At 37.1% G+C, this 22,313-nt stretch overlaps 2 protein-coding genes across 3 annotated transcripts in view; one reads left to right on the top strand and one right to left on the bottom strand.

The window, feature by feature from the left end:
- The window catches only part of GABPI (zinc finger DHHC-type palmitoyltransferase GABPI), a 327,590-nt gene that overhangs the window by 17,057 nt on the left and 288,220 nt on the right, over positions 1–22,313 (bottom strand). The window lies entirely within an intron of this gene.
- Positions 1–22,313, top strand: part of LOC137240373 (golgin subfamily A member 6-like protein 1) — a 304,742-nt gene that overhangs the window by 58,485 nt on the left and 223,944 nt on the right. For both annotated transcript variants that reach the window (XM_067766525.1, XM_067766526.1), the window contains exon 2: positions 8,662–9,923. In XM_067766525.1, coding sequence (XP_067622626.1) covers positions 8,662–9,923 — 1,262 coding nt within the window. The remainder of the gene's footprint in view (positions 1–8,661; positions 9,924–22,313) is intronic.

Genomic DNA, 22,313 nt, shown 5'->3' with positions numbered 1-22,313 from the left:
CGAGATATCGCCATAGAGGTGGGCCAGGGGTGACTCTAGAATTTGTTTGTACGATATGGGTATCAAATGAAAGGTGTTAATGAGTATTTTAAAAAGGAGTGGGCCTTAGTTCTATATGTGAACGCCTTTTCGAGATATCGCCATAAACGTGGACCAGGGGTGACTCTAGAATGTGTTTGTACGATATGGGTATCAAATTAAAGCTATTAATGAGGGTTTTAAAAGGGAGTGGCCCTTAGTTGTATATGTGAAGGCGTTTTCGAGATATCTACCAAAATGTGGACCAGGGTGATTCAGAACATCATCTGTCGGGTACCGCTAGTTTATTTATATATGTAATACCACGTACAGTATTCCTTCCAAGATTCCAAGGGCTTTTGATTTCGCCCTGCAAAACTTTTTCATTTTCTTCTACTTAATATGGTAGGTGTCACACCCATTTTACCAAGTTTTTTTCTAAAGTTATATTTTGCGTCAATAGACCAATACAATTACCATGTTTCATCCATTTTTTCGTATTTGGTATATAATTATGGCATTTTTTTCATTTTTCGTAATTTTCGATATCGAAAAAGTGGGCGTGGTCATAGTCGGATTTCGGCCATTTTTTATGCCAATACAAAGTGAGTCCAGATAAGTACGTGAACTGAGTTTAGTAAAGATATATCGATTTTTGCTCAAGTTATCGTGTTAACGGCCGAGCGGAAGGACAGACAGTCGACTGTGTATAAAAACTGGGAGTGGCTTCAACCGATTTCGCCCTTTTTCACAGGAAACATTTATCGTCCTAGAAGCTAAGCCTCTACCTATTTCACAAGGATTGGTTAATTTTTGTTCGACTTATGGCATTACAAGCATCCTAGACAAATTAAATGAAAAAGGGCGAAGCCACGCCCATTTTGAAATTTTCTTTTATTTTTGTATTTTCTTGCACCATATTATTACTGGAGTTGAATGTTGGCATAATTTACTTATATGCTGTAAAGATATTAACTTTTCTTTTAAAATTTGAATTTAAAAAAAATTTTTTTTTAAAAAGTGGGCGTGGTCGTTCTCCGATTTTACTAATTTTTATTAAGCAGACATAAAGTAATAAGAGTAACGTTCCTGCCAAATTTCATCATGATATCTTCAACGACTGCCAAATTACAGCTTGCAAAACTTCTAAATTACCTTCATTTAAAAGTGGGCGGTGCCACTCCCATTGTCCAAAATTTTACTAGTTTTCTATTCTGCGTCATAAGCTCAACTCACCTACCAAGTTTCATCGCTTAATGCGTATTTGGTAATGAATTATCGCACTTTTTCGATTTTTCGATATCCAAAAAGTGGGCGTGGTTATTGTCCGATATCGTTCATTTTAAATAGCGATCTGAGATGAGTGCCCTGGAACCTACGTACCAAATTTCATCAAGATACCTCAAAATTTACTCAAGTTATCGTGTTAACGGACAGACGGACGGACGGACGGACGGACATGGCTTAATCGAATTTTTTTCGATACTGATGATTTTGATATATGGAAGTCTATATCTATCTCGATTCCTTTATACCTGTACAACCAACCGTTATGCAATCAAAGTTAATATACTCTGTGAGCTCTGCTCAACTGAGTATAAAAATGTTTGAAAAATTCGACGAATTTTCATAAAAAATTTTAATTTTTTTTCCGAATTTTTAGAATTTTTTAAAGTATTGAGATTTGTATTCCATTCAATTTGAGTACAATTACGTAATATTCTTAAGTCCTTTAAATTTTTTTTGGATCTGTGTCACTTATTCACATGAGTTACTGTATATGAAATAAGCAAATGTATGCATATGAAGTAAAATTTTTGGAAAAAAATAAAAAAAAGAACATATGGCTGAAAAAAATGACGTAGTTGTAATAAATGACTGCATATGAAACGGAAAGTCTCATAAAATAATTTTGTCCAGCTAGCTTGTTCTACACGAAACACTGTGCATTGGTGTTATTGCTTCGACAGGTATATTTGTCTTTCATCAATGCATGAAAATTGTAGAAATCCTCCTGTTTTATGTGCTGAGTAATATAATTTTTGTTTGTAGCAGCAATTAAATTAGACCTGTCATGGGGATGCTGAATAGAAACAGAAGAGTTTCATTTCTTCTTTTCTATTTGTGGGTGAACTGTATCACACTCTAGATGAGTATGACGAACAACAAGAAATTGTTGATCAATCATCTCAATTGTAGGATGATAGTCCAATACCTTTCCGAACATAGCACAAATAAATGAGTTACGGTTCTGACCAATGCAGGAATCGCTGTACAAAATGGCATGCTTCATATTATTGGGTAAGCCCAGAAGACATTTATAAATGCACGAGCCGATATCATTGGCTACACGCTTCGCAATAGTTTCATGCCAAATATAGCAGTTAGCTTTATTGGTTGCATCATCATGAATAGTTAAATTGAAAGTCCACAAAGGACGTTTATAAAAACAAGTAAGGAAGGTTAAGTTCGGGTGTAACCGAACATTACATACTCAGTTGAGAGCTATGGTGACAACATAAGGGAAAATAACCATGTAGGAAAATGAACCGAGGATAACCCTGGAATGTGTTTGTATGACATGTGTATCAAATGAAAGTCATTAAAGAGTATATTATGAGGGAGTGGGCCATATTTCTATTGGTGGACGCCATTTAGGGATATCGCCATAAATGTGGATCAGGTTTGACTCTAGAATTTGTTTGTATGATATGGGTATCAAATGAAAGGTGTTAATGAGTATTTTAAAAGGGAGTGATCCTTGGTTCCATAGGTGGAGGCCGTTTCGAGATATCGCCATAAAGGTGGACAGGGGTGACCCTAGAATTTGTTTGTACGATATGGGTATCAAATGAAAGGGGTTAATGAGTATTTTAAAAGGGAGTGGGCCTTAGTTCTATAGGTGGACGCCTTTTCGAGATATCGCCATAAAGGTGGACCAGGGGTGACTCTAGAATGTGTTTGTACAATATGGGTATCAAACGAAAGGTGTTAATGAGTATTTTAAAAGGGAGTGGGCTTTAGTTCTATAGGTGGACGCCTTTTCGAGATATCGCCATAAAGGTGGACCAGGGGTGACTCTAGACTTTCTTTGTACGATATGGGTATCAAATGAAAGGTGTTAATGAGTCTTTTTAAAAGGGAGTGGGCCTTCGTTCTATAGGTGGTCGCCTTTTCGAGATATCGCCATAAAGGTGGACCAGGGGTTACTCTAGAATATGTTTGTACGATATGGGTATCAAATTAAAGGTATTAATGAGGGTTTTAAAAGGGAGTGTTGGTAGTTGTATAGGTGGTCGTCCTTTCGAGATATCGCCATAAAGGTGGACCAGGGGTGACTCAAGAATGCGTTTGTACAATATGGGTATCAAACGAAAGGTGTTAATGAGTATTTTAAAAGGGAGTGGGCTTTAGTTCTATAGGTGGACGCCTTTTCGAGATATCGCCATAAAGGTGGACCAGGGGTGACTCTAGACTTTCTTTGTACGATATGGGTATCAAATGAAAGGTGTTAATGAGTCTTTTTAAAAGGGAGCGGGCCTTCGTTCTATAGGTGGTCGCCTTTTCGAGATATCGCCATAAAGGTGGACCAGGGGTTACTCTAGAATATGTTTGTACGATATGGGTATCAAATGAAAGGTGTTAATGAGTATTTTAAAAGGGCGTGGTACTTAGTTCTATAGGTGGACGCCTTTTCGAGATATTGCCATAAAGGTGGACCAGGGGTGACTCTAGAATATGTTTGTACGATATGGGTATCAAATTAAAGGTATTAATGAGGGTTTTAAAACGGAGTGGTGGTAGTTGTATATGTGAAGGCGTTTTCCAGATATCGACCAAAATGTGGACCAAGGTGACCCAGAACATCATCTGTTGGATACCGCTAATTTATTTATATATGTAATACCACGAACAATATTCCTGCCAAGATTTCAAGGGTTTTTTAATTCGGCTGCAGAACTTTTTCATTTTCTTCTACTTAATATGGTAGGTTTCACACCCATTTTACAAAGTTTTTTTCCAAAGTAATATTTTGCGTCCATAAAACAATTCAAATACCATGTTTCATCCCTTTTTTCGTATTTGGTATAGAATTATGGCATTTTTTTCATTTTTCGTAATTTTCGATATCGAAAAAGTATGCGTGGTCATAGTCGGATTTTGGCCATTTTTAATACCAATTCAAAGTGAGTTCGGATAAGTACGTGAACTGAGTTTAGTAAAGATATATCGATTTTTGCTCAAGTTATCGTGTTAACGGCCGAGCGGAAGGACAGACGGTCGACTGTGTATAAAAACTTGGCGTGGCTTCAACCGATTTCGCCCTTTTTCACAGAAATAAGTTATCGTCCTAGAATCTAAGCCCCTACCAAATTGCACAAGGATTGCTACATTTTTGTTCGACTTATGGCATTAAAAGTATCCTAGATAAATTAAATGAAAAAGGGCGGAGCCACGCCCATTTTGAAATTTTCTTTTATTTTTGTATTTTGTTGCACCATATCATTACTGGAGTTCAATGTTGACATAATTTACTTTTATACTGTAAAGATATTATTACATTTTTTGTTAAAATTTTTCTTTAAAAAAAAAATTTTTTTTAAGTGGGCGTGGTCGTTCTCCTATTTTGCTAATTTTTATTGAGCATACATATAGTAATAGGGGCAACGTTCCTGCCAAATTTCATCATGATATCTTCAACGACTGCCAAATTACAGCTTGCAAAATTTTAAATTACCTTCATTTAAAAGTGGGCGGTGCCACGCCCATTGTCCAACATTTTACTAATTTTCTATTCTGCGTCATAATTTCAACTCACTTACCAAGTTTCATCGCTTTATCCGTTTTTGGTAATGAATTATCGCACTTTTTCGGTTTTTCGAAATTTTCGATATCGAAAAAGTGGGCGTGGTTATAGTCCGATATCGGTCATTTTAAATAGCGATCTGAGATGAGTGCTCAGGAACCTGCATACCAAGTATGTTATATGTAACCTAAGTATGTTGTGCTTTAAGTAGATCTTTTTTCGATGCATTGCTGCATCAGGTAGCTACCCGCCGCCCTTTATCGACCGAAATAGCGCGAAAGGACCTACATTAGCCTGGTGCAAAAATGCAAAATTTTCAAATCGCTATAACTTCTACAAAACCAAATATTTTTGATTCGTAATTGCATTTTTTTTTTATAGAATTGAACATAGAATCCGAATATATAGGACAAAACCCATGTACAAAAAAAATTTGTTTGTTGACCTGTGTTATTCATTATTCAAGAAATGCTTGAATAAAAAATAAAAAAATAAAAAACAAGTAAGGAAGGCTAAGTTCGGGTGTAACCGAACATTACATACTCAGTTGAGAGCTGTGGAGACAAAGTAAGGGAAATCACAATGTTGTAAAAAAAACCTAGGGTAACCCTGCAATGTGTTTGTATGACATATGTATCAAATGGAAGGTATTAAAGAGTATTTTAAGAGGAAGTGGGCCATAGTTCTATAGATGGACGCCATTTAGGGATATCGCCATAAAGGTGGACCAGGCCTGACTCTAGAATTTGTTTGTACGATATGGGTATCAAATGAAATGTGTTAATGATAATTTTAAAAGGGAGTGGGCCTAAGTACTATAGGTGGACGCCTTTTCGAGATATCGCCATAAAGGTGGACCAGGGGTGACTCTAGAATTTATTTTGTACGATATGGGTATCAAATGAAATGTGTTAATGATAATTTTAAAAGGGAGTGGGCCTAAGTTCTATAGATGGACGCCGTTTCGAGATATCGCCATAAAGATGGACCAGGGGTGACTCTAGAATTTGTTTGTACGATATTAGTATCAAACGAAAAGTGTTAATGAGTATTTTAAAAGGGAGTGGGCCTTAGTTCTATAGGTGGACGCCTATTCGGAATATCGTTATAAAGGTGGACCAGGGTTGACTCTAGAATGCTTTTGTACAATATGGGTATCAAACGAAAGGTGGTTATAAGTATTTTAAGAGGGCGTGGGCCTTAGTTCTATATGTGGACGCCTTTTCGAGATATCGCCATAAAGGTGGACCAGGGGTGACTCTAGAATTAGTTTGTACTATATGGGTATCAAATGAAAGGTGTTAACGAGTATTTTGAAAGGGAGTGGGCCTTAGTTCTATAGGTGGACGCCTTTCCGGAATATCGTTATAAAAGCGGACCAGGGTTGACTCTAGAATGCGTTTGTACAATATGGGTATCAAACGAAAGGTGTTAGTGAGTATTTAAAAAGGGCGTGGGCCTTAGTTCTATAGGTGGACGCCTTTCGAGATATCGCCATAAAGGTGGACCAGGGGTGACTCTAGAATTTGTTTGTACGATATGGGTATCAAATGAAAGGTGTTAATGAGTATTTTAAAAGGGCGTGGGCCTTAGTTCTATAGGTGGACGACTTTTCGAGATATCGCCATAAAGGTGGACCAGGGGTGACTCTAGAATGTGTTTGTACGATATGGGTATCAAATTAAAGGTATTAATGAATATTTTAAAAGGGAGCGGCCCTTAGTTGTATATGTGAAGGCGTTTTCGAGATATCGACCCAAATGTGGACCAGGGTGATCCAGAACATCATCTGTCGGGTACCGCTAATTTATTTATATATGTAATACCACGAACAGTATTCCTTCCAAGATTCCAAGGGCTTTTGATTTCGCCCTGCAAAACTTTTTCATTATCTTCTACTTAATATGGTAGGTGTCACACCCATTTTACCAAGTTTTTTTCTAAAGTCATATTTTGCGTCAATAGACCAATACAATTACCATGTTTCATCCCTTTTTTCGTATTTGGTATATAATTATGGAATTTTTTTCATTTTTCGTAATTTTCGATATCGAAAAGGTGGGCGTGGTCATGGATTTCGGCCATTTTTTACACCAATACAAAGTGAGTTCAGATAAGTACGTGAACTGAGTTTAGTAAAGACATATCGATTTTTGCTCAAGTTATCGTGTTAACGGCCGAGCGGAAGGACAGACGGTCGACTGTGTATAAAAAATGGGCGTGGCTTCAACCGATGTCGCCCTTTTTCACAGAAAACTGTTATCGTCCTAGAATCTAAGCCTCTACCAAATTTCACAACGATTGGTAAATTTTTGTTCGACTTATGGCATTAAAAGTATCATAGACAAATTAAATGAAAAAGGGCGGAGCCACGCCCATTTTGAAATTTTCTTTTATTTTTGTATTTTGTTGCACCATATCATTACTGGAGTTGAGTGTTGACATAATTTCTTATATAGTGTAAATATATTAACTTTTCTTTTAAAATTTGATTTAAAAAAAATTTTTTTTTTAAAAAGTGGGCTGGTCGTTCTCCGATTTTGGTAATTTTTATTAAGCAGACATATAGTAATAAGAGTAACGTTCCTGCCAAATTTCATCATGATATCTTCAACGACTGCGAAATTACAGCTTGCAAAACTTCTAAATTACCTTCTTTTAAAAGTGGGCGGTGCCACGCCCATTGTCCAAAATTTTACTAGTTTTCTATTCTGCGTCATAAGTCCAACTCACCTACCAAGTTTCATCGCTTAATCCGTATTTGGTAATGAATTATCGCACTTTTTCGATTTTTCGAAATTTTCGATATCGAAAAAGTGGGCGTGGTTATTGTCCGATATCGTTCATTTTAAATAGCGATCTGAGATGAGTGCCCAGGAACCTACATACTGAATTTCATCAAGATACCTCAAAATTTACTCAAGTTATCGTGTTAAAGGACAGACGGACGGACGGACGGACATGGCTCAATCGAATTTTTTTTCGATACTGATTATTTTGATATATGGAAGTCTATATCTATCTCGATTCCTTTATACCTGTACAACCAACCGTTATCCAATCAAAGTTAATATACTCTGTGAGCTCTGCTCAACTGAGTATAACAAAAAATGTGTAACAGTTTACAAAACTTATAGCATATCTCTACCTAGAGTTTTAACTGTTAAGATTTATTAAATCTCATATTTTAACGTGCACTGTCTCCACTATCATTTATTTGAAGTTTTATTTTTTTCATATTAAAAAAACTATAATGTGGGGCCACTTTCACAGTTTTATTTTTTGAGAAGTTTTTCAGCCACAAAAAAAAATACGTTCTAGAGTTAAATACATACGTTTTAACATGTTCCACAAAGCAAAAAAAAAAAAATATCTAAATATTCTATTTTGCTAAATTTTTTTGTACCTGTAAACCTTCAAAAGTATCTGTCATACATGAATTAAAAGCTGCTCCTACTTTAAAATATTTTCTTATCGAAAAATTACATGACACATGAATTTTAGGTTTCCATACCTGAAATATTGTAATGATTGAACAAATGATTAAAGATTTAATGAAGATTTAACTTAAGTCTTCTGCGTGTCGAGGTTTAATTTTGTATGATAAAGTTTGTAAGGTTTAACGTTAAATCCTTACAGATCCCTAAATCTCGACTAAAGCTCTAAGTGGAGATATGCTATAAGATTTACTTTAAAGATATCTTATTGTTCTTGTATATTTTAAGAGAAATGTCAGTAACAGATAAGATAATTACATTGTAAAAGTTTAAGAAGCTAACATAAAGCAACATCTATTATGGTACGCTGTTAATATTTTATTAATTTCTAAATTGCAGTTTCGAAAGTTGTCTCCAAAATTACCTATAGCTACAGTGCGTGCCCAACGTATAGTAGAAGCATGTGTTTCTCATAACTTGGTGGTTGAAGATCGCTACCTCCAGAGCGAACTGAATAAATTTCGCCAGCAATTGCAGAAAAATTTCAAAAGAAACACACTTACGATTAAATTCATAGAAAAGACTGAACACCATACTTATAACATAGATAACAATTACTTGATAAATAGTTTGGAACGCAACGCTAAACACATTGAGAACTTTTACACGGCTCCAATAAATGCATTGAGGTCAGTTGAGAATTTATTTGAAAGCACACATAAACGATATTTTAGAGAAGACAAAGGATTGTGTGCTGAAAAAAACGGTATCCACAAACAGGAGGAGAATTCAAATAACAGTGATTTTGAAAAAGACAAGTACATAGATGAAGAATGCATTGCTGAATCCACAAATAGATTAGAAGGAATTTATGTGAAGCAAGATGTCGTCAGATATTCGCACATGGTTGTGTATGAGCTCCAAGCCGGTGAAAGAGAAATGACAAACTTAACGTCGAATAAGCCTGAAGCTATTTCTGATAAAATGAAAGTTATGGAAACTAATAATGAACATCTGCGTCAAATTCGAGCAGTACGTTTCCAAGACCCGGCGGAAATAAGAAGTTTTAGTCGTGATACCTCTGCATGTTCCAATTTCAGTACTGGAAACGACTCAGTTGTTTCAGGTTTAGCAGAAGGGGCACTTCAAGCTGAAGCCCAATCACCAGAGGTAATGGATTTCCAATTATTGCCTGAAAAATCCTCTGGACCTAATGAATTTGGAATATATTTAGCAGGAGCCACAAGTCCCAAAAAAAGGGATGATACATTTGAACCACTCGTGATAACAAAATTAACCAAAACTAAAAGAGAAGATCCTGTACCACTTTCTGACGACATAGAGGAGGAATGCGTTCCTAGTCATGAACTCTCTAACACTCTAATAGAACAACCCAATTCAAGAGCAAACACTAACCAAACATTTCTTCGCAAATATTTCCTCAAGTGGACTCATTTTGTTACCATTGAGAAGATTGAACGAGAAGATGTATCCAGCAAGGGTGATCGTATACATAAAATCAATTTATTTTTAGAAAAAGTACGTAAAGAAAAATTGCATTTAATTCGCCAATCTCGTCAATGCACGCATGCAAATACACGAGAAGATCAGTCAAAGAAGTCAACGGAGTCAACACTAGCTACAAAGAAATATCAAAACAAGTAAGTTACGATTACCTATAACTTTTAAATTATTTTATATATATTTTAACAAGGTTTATATTGAACAAGTTATGAAGAAAATATGAACACTACACGTCGCTCTCCTTCCATTATGTGCTCCAAATAGGACCATAAATACTATTTTTTTAAATATTTCGATCCGATCACCTATCGGAGTTTTTTTCTTATTATTGCAAGTTACCTAAGTTTAAATTACAAAATTCTGTTCGCTACACAGAGTCAAACTAAGTTCTTAGCGCAGCGGTCCTAAAAGGTACTTATGGTGAATTCTTAGCAATCTTCAAAATGGATTTATCTGCACAGCGAAATTAAAAAATAATTTTTCAATTATAGAAAAGCTCATGATGTAATAATAAAGGCGATGTCAACAACCTCGCTTTTTCGGTAGCTCTATTTTCCAGTATTTACTTGTATTACAAAAGTATTAAATTTTGATTGCTTCATTTTTCGTACAAATTTCCCCAAAAAATAAGTTTTTTTCTGCAAAATTTTTTCTATATTCTTTTGGGGAACACAAAGTTCCGTTAGTCTTTTTGGCTAAACAATTCTAGAAGCGGCTTATATAGTTATAATATTTATAAACGTATAGTAAAATTTACTCCGATCGTAGTAGAACTCATAGGCAGTTCTGTATGATAGACAACCCTCCAAAATATGCATGCCGAACTTGTCAGAACAAAAGAAAACGACAACGGGATGTGAACACCTGAATATTCATCTCATCATGAGAAAAACTAAACAAACAAAAGTTATCATAAAAATTATTGTTATAGGCCTTGAGCTCTAATTCGAACCAGGAATCCTTTATCAATAGGCCCATAAAATACAAAAGCAATTTCTAATAAACCAAGAGTAGGTACATGGAAATGTCAAAAAACGATTGACAGTAAATAAAAATCCAACATTATCACTGATTTCCAACAGATAGCGCAAAGCTGTTAAATATAGTTGGTTAAGAGGAATAGAAGTAGCAATTTATTAGTCCAACAAACCTTTGCTGTGTAGTCAATCGCTAGGGCCATTGTAAATCTTAATAAGTAGCGCAACTAACAGCTGATCGCTGAAAAGTCACACATTCACACGCACGGGCTCGACTCAGTTTCAAAAAAAAAAAAAAACTTCCTTAAACTCTAAAAGGACATAATCCTTACCAGTTGATGTATATATACGATATATAACTCGTATTTGTTGTTATAAAAAGAAAATATTTATTTATTTCAAAGCTTTTATAAACTTTTTCAGCTTTATTTTAACAATTCCGTGCGTTTTTTAAGCACTTTCGTACACGTTCGTATATGGTTCAACTATATGGTTGGCTTATCTCTCCAGGAACAACTTTGCAACTCTTGAGTGTTGTGGGAAAATGATCCGCTAAATTTATGGCGATATCTCGAAAATATGTTCACCTATAGAACTAAGGCCCACTCCTTTTAAAATACTCATTAACACCTTTCATTTGATACCCATATCGTACAAATTCTAGAGTCACCCCTGATCCACCTTTATGGCGATATATCGAAAAGGCGTCCACTTATAGAACTAAGGCCCACATCCTTTTAAAATACTCATTAACGCCTTTCATTTGATACCCATATCGCACGAACAAATTCTAGGGTCACCCCTGGTCCACCTTTATGGCGATATCTCGAAAAGGCGTCCACCTATAGAACTAAGGCGCACACCCTTTTAAAATACTCATTAGCACCTTTCCCTTGATACCCATATCTTACAAACAAATTCTAGAGTCACCCCTGGTCCACATTTTGGGAAATATCTCGAAAACGCCTTCACATATACAACTTAGGGCCACTTCCTTTTAAAATACTCATTATCACCTTAAGTTTGATACCCATATCGTACAAACAAATTATAGTCACCCCTGGTCCACCTTTATTGCGACATCTCGAAAAGGCGTACACCTATAGAACTAAGTCCTACTCCCTTTTAAAATACTCATTAACACTTTTCAATTGATACCCATATCGTACAAACAAATTCTAGAGTTACCCCTGATCCACCTTTATGGCGATATATCGAAAAGGCGTCCACCTATAGAACTAAGGCCCACTCCCTTTTAAAATACTCATTAACACCTTTCATTTGATACCCATATCGTACAAACAAATTCTAGAGTCACCCCTGGTTCACCTTTATGGCGACATCTCGAAAAGGCGTCCACCTATAGAACTAAGTCCCACTCCCTTTTAAAATATTCATTAACACTTTTCAATTGATACCCATATCGTACAAACAAATTCTAGAGTCAGCCCTGGTCCACCTTTATGGCGATATCTCGAAAATACGTTCACCTATAGAACAAAAGCCCACTCCTTTTAAAACACTCATTAACACTTTTCATTTGATACCCATATCGCACAAACAAATTCTAGAATCTCCCCTGGTCCACCTTTATGGCGATATCTCGAAAAGGCGTCCACTTATAGAACTAAGGCCCACATCCTTTTAAAATACTCATTAACGCCTTTCATTTGATACCCATATCGCACGAACAAATTCTAGGGTCACCCCTGGTCCACCTTTATGGCGATATCTCGAAAAGGCGTCCACCTATGGAACTAAGGCCCACACCCTTTTAAAATACTCATTAGCACCTTTCCCCTGATACCCATATCTTACAAACAAATTCTAGAGTCACCCCTGGTCCACCTTTATGACGATATCTCGAAAAGCCGTCCACCTATAGAACTAAGGCCCACACCCTTTTAAAATACTCATTAACACCTTTCCTTTGATACCCATATCGCACAAACAAATTCTAGAGTCACCCCTGGTCCACCTTTTTTGGCGATATCTCGAAAAGCCGTCCACCTATAGAACTAAGGCCCACACCCTTTTAAAATACTCATTAGCACCTTTCCCTTGATACCCATATCTTACAAACAAATTCTAGAGTCACCCCTGGTCCACCTTTATGGCGATATCTCGAAAAGGCGTCCACCTATAGAGCTAAGGCCCATACCCCTTTAAAATACTCATTAACACCTTTCCTTTGATACCCATATCGTACAAACAAATTCTAGAGTCACCCGTGGTCCACCTTTATGGTGATATCTCGAAAATGCGTCCACCTATGGATCTAAGGCCCACTCCCTTTTAAAATACTCATTAACACCTTTCCTTTGATACCCATATCGTACAAACAATTTCTAGAGTCACCCCTGATCCACCTTTATGGCGACATCCCGAAATGGCGTACACCAATAGAACTATGGCCCACTCCCGTTTAAAATAGAACTATGGCCCACTCCCTTTTAAAATATTCTCTTATACCTTCCATTTGATACCCATGTCATACAAACACATTCCAGGGTTACCCTAGGTTCATTTTCCTACATGGTGATTTTCCCTTATATTGTCCCCATAGCTCTCAGCTGATTATGTAATGTTCGGTTGCACCCGAACTTAGCCCTCCTTAGTTGTTTAATAAACAATTTAACACCACGGCATAATCAGTTGAGCAGTCGAGGATTGCGGACGTCTTTTTTTCGCTCTGCTCTTTTTTCGGGATTTTACCAATTTTTCACTGTGTTTTTGAGTTTTAATATGTAAAAGTACCTATTTATTGGTTTTATTACATCGAAAAGCCATTTTTATTTTACAATATTGATATTGACATTAAATTTGTGAATTTTACTTTTAATAAACATTAATAAATAATACATATTATTTATTTTATTTAAATAATACATATTTGTGGGATGCCTTGTGTGTGCGGGCATAAAGTTGACCGCGGTAAACCAAAAATATCTTGTGCTCAATGCAAAGAGTATTTCCATTTGGAGTGCGTTGACTTATCTCCCGCTGATGCGGATTTTCTCTTAAATTCTAATTGACTATTCTTTTGCAAGTCTTGTTTGTCTGAACGTCGTAAATCAATTCGTTCGCCTCCACTCTTTTCCGCTACCAACAACAATGCATCGACAAGCCATTATATTGAGTGTGGAACCAACTGCAAAATACATTCCGCTACTATCATTAAAGAAATTGTTAGGGTCTGCTGCTACGGTCTACGGTTACGGTCCACTTGGGAGCGTATTCGCGCGTACACACCTAGTGATGGGGCGAAAGTTGCGATAAAAAGTATCGAAAAATAAGGAAAAAAAAACAGACCGGCCATCACTAGCGAAAATTGCCATGAATTTCCGGCAAGAAGAAAAAGAGAAAAGGTGAAAAATTGCGTGAGCGAAATTTTGGTGACGCTACAATTATACAAACGGGATATATAACATCTAGGGGCATAACTTCAGCAGCAAAGGCATCAAGTTCCGCCAATATACTGCTTTAGTAACCTTATTGCTCACTTCGCATTCCCAACGATACTAAACTATACTGCTTTGGTAACCTTATTGCTCACTGCGCATCCCCAACGATACTCAACTAATCACAAAACATCCTCGCTGGCTGTGCGCGTAAGCAGGTGATTGTCCAGAAACTAGGAAAGAGCCGATAGCGCAAAGCACCGAAACCGTTCTTTCCGACAAATCTCGCTTCTACGCGTCTATTTTGGGTGGTAATAAACCTTGCACCGGTTGTGTTGCGTGGACACAAGATCCAGTTGAAGTAGGTCGGCGTTCGCAGTCACACCTAATGAGATAAACCACTTCCTCTACGTTTACGAAGAACCCTACCATCTGCGGAAAAGCGTCCGACACCACCTCTGCCTCCAGGGCCAGCAGTACGCTGCCGCGTAATACAATCAACGTCAAAGAGCCAAGTCATCCGGCTCGTAAAGGGTAGCACGAAGCTTTATCACCACCCGGTTCACTCGGTTACCTCGACCCAAAGCGCCAACCACCACCAACGGCACCTACTATTATCACGGGCACCACCGACAACAATATTAGCCGCAACCTTATCAGCTACGACCATAACGGCTACAACAATACTAGCCGCACCCTTATCAGCTACGACTATACCGGCTTTGACAATGCTAGCGCAACCCTATCAGCTACGACCATAACGGCTACAACAATACTAGCCGCATCCTTATCAGCTACGACTATACCGGCTATAACAATGCTAGCGCAACCGTATCAGCTAGGACCGTACGGGCTACAACAATACCAGCTACAATAACAACCACAGGGCAGCGATCATAGGGCTGCGGCCATCCCAATTGCGACAACGAATATCAGCGGTTAGAGCGGTGAGTTCGTTCCAATACTGAACTAAATATACGTATTTGTAGTCTCAACCTTGTTCTTTAAATTTTTTTTTTGACTCTGCAACAACATATATTGTTAATATACAGACATATTCAAATTCAAGGCTATCACCCTAGTATAGAATCTTAACACGTAATACATACATACATGCATATACCTAAGTTAAAGAGAGCAAGCTGCATCCACTTGTAGTAAAGTTAACTTATTATACCATGCAAAAAAAAACTAGACGTAACGTAAAGTTAAGTAGATAGGTTTAATTAACTTAGAAAAAAAAAAACAAAACAATACCAGCACTGACTGGTAAATGCAAAACAGTTTACGTTTTACCTGAACATGTAAAACGATTCCGTTAATTTTCCTATAAATTTAAAAGTTCACGTTTTACCTGAACATGTAAACGATTTCGTTAATTTTTCTATGAATTTAAAAGTACCCGTTTTACCTGAACATGTAAAACGATTCCGTTAATTTTCCTATAAATTTAAAAGTTATGTTTTACTTGAATATGTGAAACAATTTCTTCGAGGAGTATGATTTACCCCAAATTTAATCTTAATTGCGTTTATAACAAAATTTCTTAGTACATATTACATATTAGTGTCATTATACTATGCGTTATACCGAATTGATATTTTGTTAAACTCAAAAATAAGTTCTTCTACAACAACATATTAATTTTGTATGGGGGCCCCAATTATCGGAATTTGTATCCAAACTGTATAGCCCTAGAATAGGTTTGTGAATGAAACGAAAACGGGCATTTAACCAAATTTTTACTTTGTATGTAATATATGTATCTACTATTCATAAGCACATTTGTTTACAATTTTTTTTCACACCAAGCGCTTATAACCCTTGTCAAGAAAAAAGGGGGGTGACATAAATCTAGGTATAGCTTTAAATATTTCTTTTATAGCATACATACGTTAGTAAAAATGAAATTTGAATAAACTTGTAAATAATATGGGAATGCTGGCGTCGCCATTTATTTAGAAGGCACGTAGGGTTACCAGGTAAGGGGCCACCGAAATATAGGTGCGTCGGTGGCCATGGATTTTGAGGGTGGGACAAATGCACCGGGCGTCGCAACAACACCCGCGGCGCCCCCAAGATATATTCGGCCCTTTTATTTGTATTTTTATTTTTTAGCCGTTTTTTTTTCTGATTTTGATTTTGGACTTGTGGTAACCGGTCATTTCCGGTTCGGTAATTTTTTTTTGAAGTTAAATTTTGAATGCTTTAACGGTCTGTCCGTGACATCCGGTTCGACCGGATGTTGTTTTAGTCCATTTGAGCGTTTTGAATTAGTTCTGCGCTTTTGTCAGTTTTTTTTTAAGGCATGATATAAACGTTTTTTCTGATTATGGCGCAGGAACAGTAAGGTTGGCAAGGATCCGCGCCAGCCGACAATGACTAGCCACTGTGCACCAACACATCATGCCGACCGCCTTCCTTACTGCTTCCACTGAAAATGCGATACCATAACAAAATTGCTGCTCTTAGGGAAGATAATGCTCATTATCTTTTGATTTTGAGTACAGTATGTGATGACCTAAAACACTTGCTAAAAAAATCTAATGACACGCATAGTGAGCTTTATGCCATGCCCGCTCTACTTTCTGATAAAAACAATGCACTATCTAAGCTTAATTCAGATGTAACAGATAGCGTTTTCTTTTCTGGCTAAAGTGTTACGCTTTTTGTACGCCGCGCAAGGATTGTTGTTCTATTCTAAAAAATAGGCAACGCCTTTACGGGGTATTTCGTTCTTTTATGAAAATTGTTGCCTGCTCGCAACGCAAAAGCGTTACACTTTTACCCTGTATAAAATGGCGGTGTGGTAGTGCAACTCTGTGAAATTCTCAATTCGCACTTAAGTTCCACATATACTCTGTTAATATGAGTGAATATGTTGAGTTGAAATGTTCTTTGTATGCACTATAAATGGTGAAAATTTTCTGGGGTAGGAGTAACTCTATTAAGGCTATACCATTTACTTAGGCAACAATTTATTTCAGAAAAGAAAACGCTATAAGCCATGCTGTAGTGACACCACGAATGCTCATCACCAATTTCCCTGCAAAAATCGCGAGTACTCCATGCATGCATGTATGGAGTACTCGCTGTGGATCAACCGAGTACTCCAAAATTAACCACAATTCATACAAAAAATATGGTCCAATTAACATTGCGATGTCCTAGGACCGGACCATATACTCCAGCTCCTCATTACATCAGAGTAATCCATGGACTACCCACAGTCCAATAAACATCGTATAGTGATTACAATCGTTAAAAACGAGCAATGGTCGGCTTACAACATTTTCGTGTAGAAAGATGAGTTGGTCCATCGCTGTATTACAGTGGAGTAGAATGGTAAGTACTCCAGTGGACCACATGGTCCAACGATTTTTGCAGGGTTTCGGCTGCCAACAACGATGCTGACAGTTTAATCTCTTTTCTGCCTTCTCCTTCTTGTTCGGATGCTGCTACGGCCAATGCTACGTCTATTGGTACGTATAATTGTTATAATGCAAATGATCTCAATGCCAATGCGACTAGTTCGAACTCATTGTCAGCTGCAGTTTCAACACCTCCCGCTAATGAAAATGCTGGCTCTGCTAACAACAAACATGCCAAAAATTCGTTAATTAGTGATACTTGCTCTCCTACTGCTGCACTTGCTGGCAGTGTAAACAATAATAAACAAGCCAAAAAAAGTTACGCCAGTATTACTGCCACTCAGCATACCTTACAACCTGCTGTTTCACCTTTGCGAACTGACTTGGAAGCATTTGGAATATTTGAATACTGCTTCTAAAACTTCACGCAAGAAACTTAGCCCACCCCTATTCATCGGATATAATACCAGTAGTGAGCTAAGTGCAGTTTCTAGAATGAAATGGCTACACTTATCATCGTTTTCCTCTAATGTTACTACTGCCGACATCTTATCGTACACGTCCACACCAGCTAGTATTGATAGAAAATATCTGGCATGCTTCTGTTTGGTAAAAAGGATACCCAAGTCTCAGATCTGCGGAAAATCAACTTTAAACTAGGTGTATCTGAGGGTTTATACGATAAAGTTTTAAATCCATGTATCTGGCCGGTGAATGTTAAGTTCGCCCATTTGTAAATATCGCCGCGCCTCAGCCAGTTCATATTTAAATGCTGACAATAAGTTGGTTGTGAAAAATATCCAAATCTACTTCCAGAATGTCTCTGGGATCAGGACAAAATCTAAAGACATTTTTAATTTGAGTGCTCACTTGGAATATGATGTTTTTGCACTTGTTGAGACCTGGCTGAACTCTGACTTTTACGATAATGAATACTTTGATTCCAATCTTTATAATGTCTTCCGCAAGGATCGAGAACCTAAAAAAACTGGTCTGTTAAGAGGTGACGGTATTTTGATTGCTGTCAGTAGGAGGTATCGAGCCTCCGTTGTTCCATTGGATAACGAGGATTCTCTTCCTGATCAGCTTTGTATCAGTGTACGTGGTGCGTCTGATCTCCTAATCTGTGCTTCCTACATACCGCCGGCAAGAGCTGACGCCATCTATAAAATGCACGTGGACAATATTGTAGGCTTAGTTTCTAAGAATTCTAGTTGTAATTTCTGCATTCTGGGTGATTTTAATTTAAGTAATTTAGAGTGGATTTCCTGTGATAACAACTTTACATTCTTTTCAAAAACTGTTATTAGTTTTCCTGAGTCTTTCGTAGTCAACAACATGACAAGCCTAGATCGTTCTCAAGTGAACCATTTTTCCAATAGTCTTTCTAGATAAAAACAAAAACAGTCTTTCTAGATATCTTGATCTTATTTTGGTTAATGATAATTGCCGTCTTCCAGTGAGTTTTACAGCTCCGGCTCACGCTCAATTCTCACGGGAATGCTCTCGATCATTGCCAGACTTGGGAAGCAGATGTCGTGAAATTTCCGCACACGTGAAATGTGATAGGCAGATGCCGCCGCTGTTTTTCATTTAACTCATACGGCGAAAGGCTACGCAGCGGCATCTATTTTTGAAAAAGTAGGCTTATTAAAAGCAGCGTTGCCAAACTAAAAAGAAGTAATTAACAAATTATCTGGCTCAAATCGTTGTTGTTGCATTAACATGCAAAATTATTTATCTGGCTCAGGATTTTGCCACCGGATGATGGCAAATATAAATTTTTCTATAACCGAATGTTTGGATCCTATTTCTAAGACTACCATTCATCATATTCCTCCTGGTGCACAATTTTTTTTGTGGGTACAACACAACAACAACCACATGGAAATCGCCAACTTCAACTGCAAATATCTCCGGACAGAGATAAAATTTTTCTATTTTTGGTAGCGTATTAGCAGTCGACCCCTCAACTAGACTATTACCTTCCTCCTATTATATTTATTGAGTTCTATAATTTTAGTGAGGTTTCGCTTAAAAGTTATTGTTAAAGTTTCAATTTCAAACGTGGAAACTTGCATAATGTTAATTTGGATATATCTGCCTTAGATTGCGACTACTTACTTGCTAAATTCAATGCTGAGGAATGCTTTGAAGTATTTAGAAATAGACTTCAAACATTCTGTACAAACCATGTTCCAGCTTTTGGAAAGAAATGCCATAGGATACCATGGTATACAGCGAAATTAAAGAGGTTAAAGAATCTAAGAAACAAATTTTACAAAAAGTACAAGTCTTCTAACTCTGTTTCTCATAAAGAAAAGTTTCACCGCTATCGCAAAGAGTTTAAATCCCTAAATAAGGACTTATACCGAGAATATGTTCACAATTTTGAATCTGAGATCAAAAGTCTTTTTGACGTTTTATTAAATCCAAAAGAACACGATGACAACTATCTCCCAGATACCAATTAATTTTGTATCACCTTGCCTATCGCCTGATGATGTACTCGATGGTATTGTGCATATTAAGTCGTATACGAGTTCGGATGCTGATGGTTTTTCATCTTACCTTTTCAAAAACTACACTGCTGTTGCTTATCCTCTTATGATAATTTTTAATAAATCACTTCATTCGTGTGTTTTTATTGATGCCTGGAAATTTACCTCTATCACGCCTGTTTTCAAAAAAGGTAATAAAAATGATATTGCCAACTACAGGCCAATTTCAAAATTGTCAACCGTATCTAAATTGTTTGAATATATTGTAAAGCAAAAGATGTTTTTTTCAATCAAGAGATATATTTCTATCAACCAACATGGCTTCATGTCGGGTCGATCCACGGTTACCAACCTTGCCGTGTTTTCCGAATTCTGTACATCTGCTTTTAATGATCATCTGCAAGTTGACACTATTTATACTGACTTTTCCAAGGCCTTTGACAAAGTGAGTCACACACTTTTAGGTGAAATGTTGGCGCATCTGGGCTTTCACTCTTCTTTTTTATCTTGGATAAAATCATACCTTTCTTCTCGGCACTGCATTGTACTTGTTGACAATTTATCATCTTATGGCTTTATTGCCTCCTCTGGTGTGCCTCAAGGTAGCATTCTGGGACCCTTACTCTTTATCATTTTTATTAATGATATTTGTGGGTGTTTTATCTTCTCCAATTTTATGCTATACGCTGACGATCTTCAAATTTGTTCCTCTGTTCGTTCTCTAAAATTCAAAATGATATAAACAACGTTGTTTTGTGGTGTTAAAAAAATTGACTTCTTCCTAATGTTAGTAAATGTTTCCATGTATCGTTTGCGAAAGTCTCATTTCTCTATTCCCACCTCCTATTCCATTGGCAACTCCAATCTATCCACTCTGAATGAAATATCCGATCTGGGTGTTATTTTCAATGCAAAGTTTTCATTCTTGAGCCATATCAACAGCACTATAGCAAAGTCGTATGCTATGCTTGCTTTCATCCGTCGGTTTAGTTCGGACGTGAGTGATCCGTATACGCTGAAGCTCTTATACACGTCACTTGTTCGCTCCAAACTTGAATATACGGTCTTCATTTGGAGACGTTATTTTGATTGTCATATCAAACGACTTGAACGTGTTCAAAAGGGGTTTTTGCACTATGCTCTATGTTCATTAAATTTTATAGACCCACTTCCACCATATAATGCCAGATGCAAATTAATCAACCTGAAATCGTTAAACTCCAGAAGAGCTATTCTCTCCCTCTCTACAGTGTTCGACACTATAAATGGTATAATAGATTGCCCTCTTTTACCTGAACGTATATTTTTCCATGTTCCGCTGCGTCGTCTTAGGAATAATGATATTTTTTTCCTTAAAACAAGTCAGAAATACTTATGCTACCAATGCACCTATCTATAGAGCTCTAAGGGAACTTAACACTCCATCGGATTCTTTTGCCTCTGATTTATTTATGAATAATGATCTTTTTTCCTTAAAACAAGTGTTGTTGTTGTTGTTGTTGTAGCGATAAGGTTGCTCCCCGAAGGCTTTGGGGAGTGTTATCGATGTGATGGTCCTTTGCCGGATACAAATCCGGTACGTTCCGGTACCATAGCACCATTAAGGTGCTAGCCCGACCATCTCGGGAACGATTTATGTGGCCACATTAAACCTTCAGGCCATTCCCTCCCTCCCTACCCCCAAGTTCCATGAGGAGCTTGGGGTCGCCAGAGCCTCGTCTGTTAGTGAAACAGGATTCGCCGCGGATAGGTGAGGTTGACAATTGGGTTTGGAGAAGCTTTATATTGCGCTGGCAACCTAAAAGGTTGCGCTACACAGCCCTTTGAATCTGGTATTTTAGTCGCCTCTTACGACAGGCATACCTACCGCGGGTATATTCTGATCCCCTAACCCGCTGGGGTCTTAAACAAACAAGTCAGAAGTACTTATGCTACCAATGCACCTATCTATAGAGCTCTAAGGGAACTTAACACTCCATCGGATTCTTTTGCCTCTGATTTATTTAGCTCTAAAGCCAAATTTGTAGCTTCACTACATGTAAGTTTTGATTAATGTTGTAATTGTATAATCTTGTAATATTTATATTGCTCACTTAGCATTTATTATTTATACTAAGCAAAAAAAAAAAAATCCAAAGTTTTGTCATTAGTCTGTAAGTGCACTCTCGTCATGTATGACTACAAATAAAAAAATAAATAAAAAAAAAAATAACTGTCAATGTGTTGGTTACATTTAGCGTTTGCCCTCTCCTTTCGACAATCCCTATGCCACTTAAA

The sequence above is a fragment of the Eurosta solidaginis genome, chromosome 2, assembly GCF_040869045.1.
Source record: "Eurosta solidaginis isolate ZX-2024a chromosome 2, ASM4086904v1, whole genome shotgun sequence".
In the NCBI taxonomy this organism is placed as follows: Eukaryota; Metazoa; Arthropoda; class Insecta; order Diptera; family Tephritidae; genus Eurosta; species Eurosta solidaginis.
This window is presented reverse-complemented; position numbering and strand designations above follow the sequence as displayed.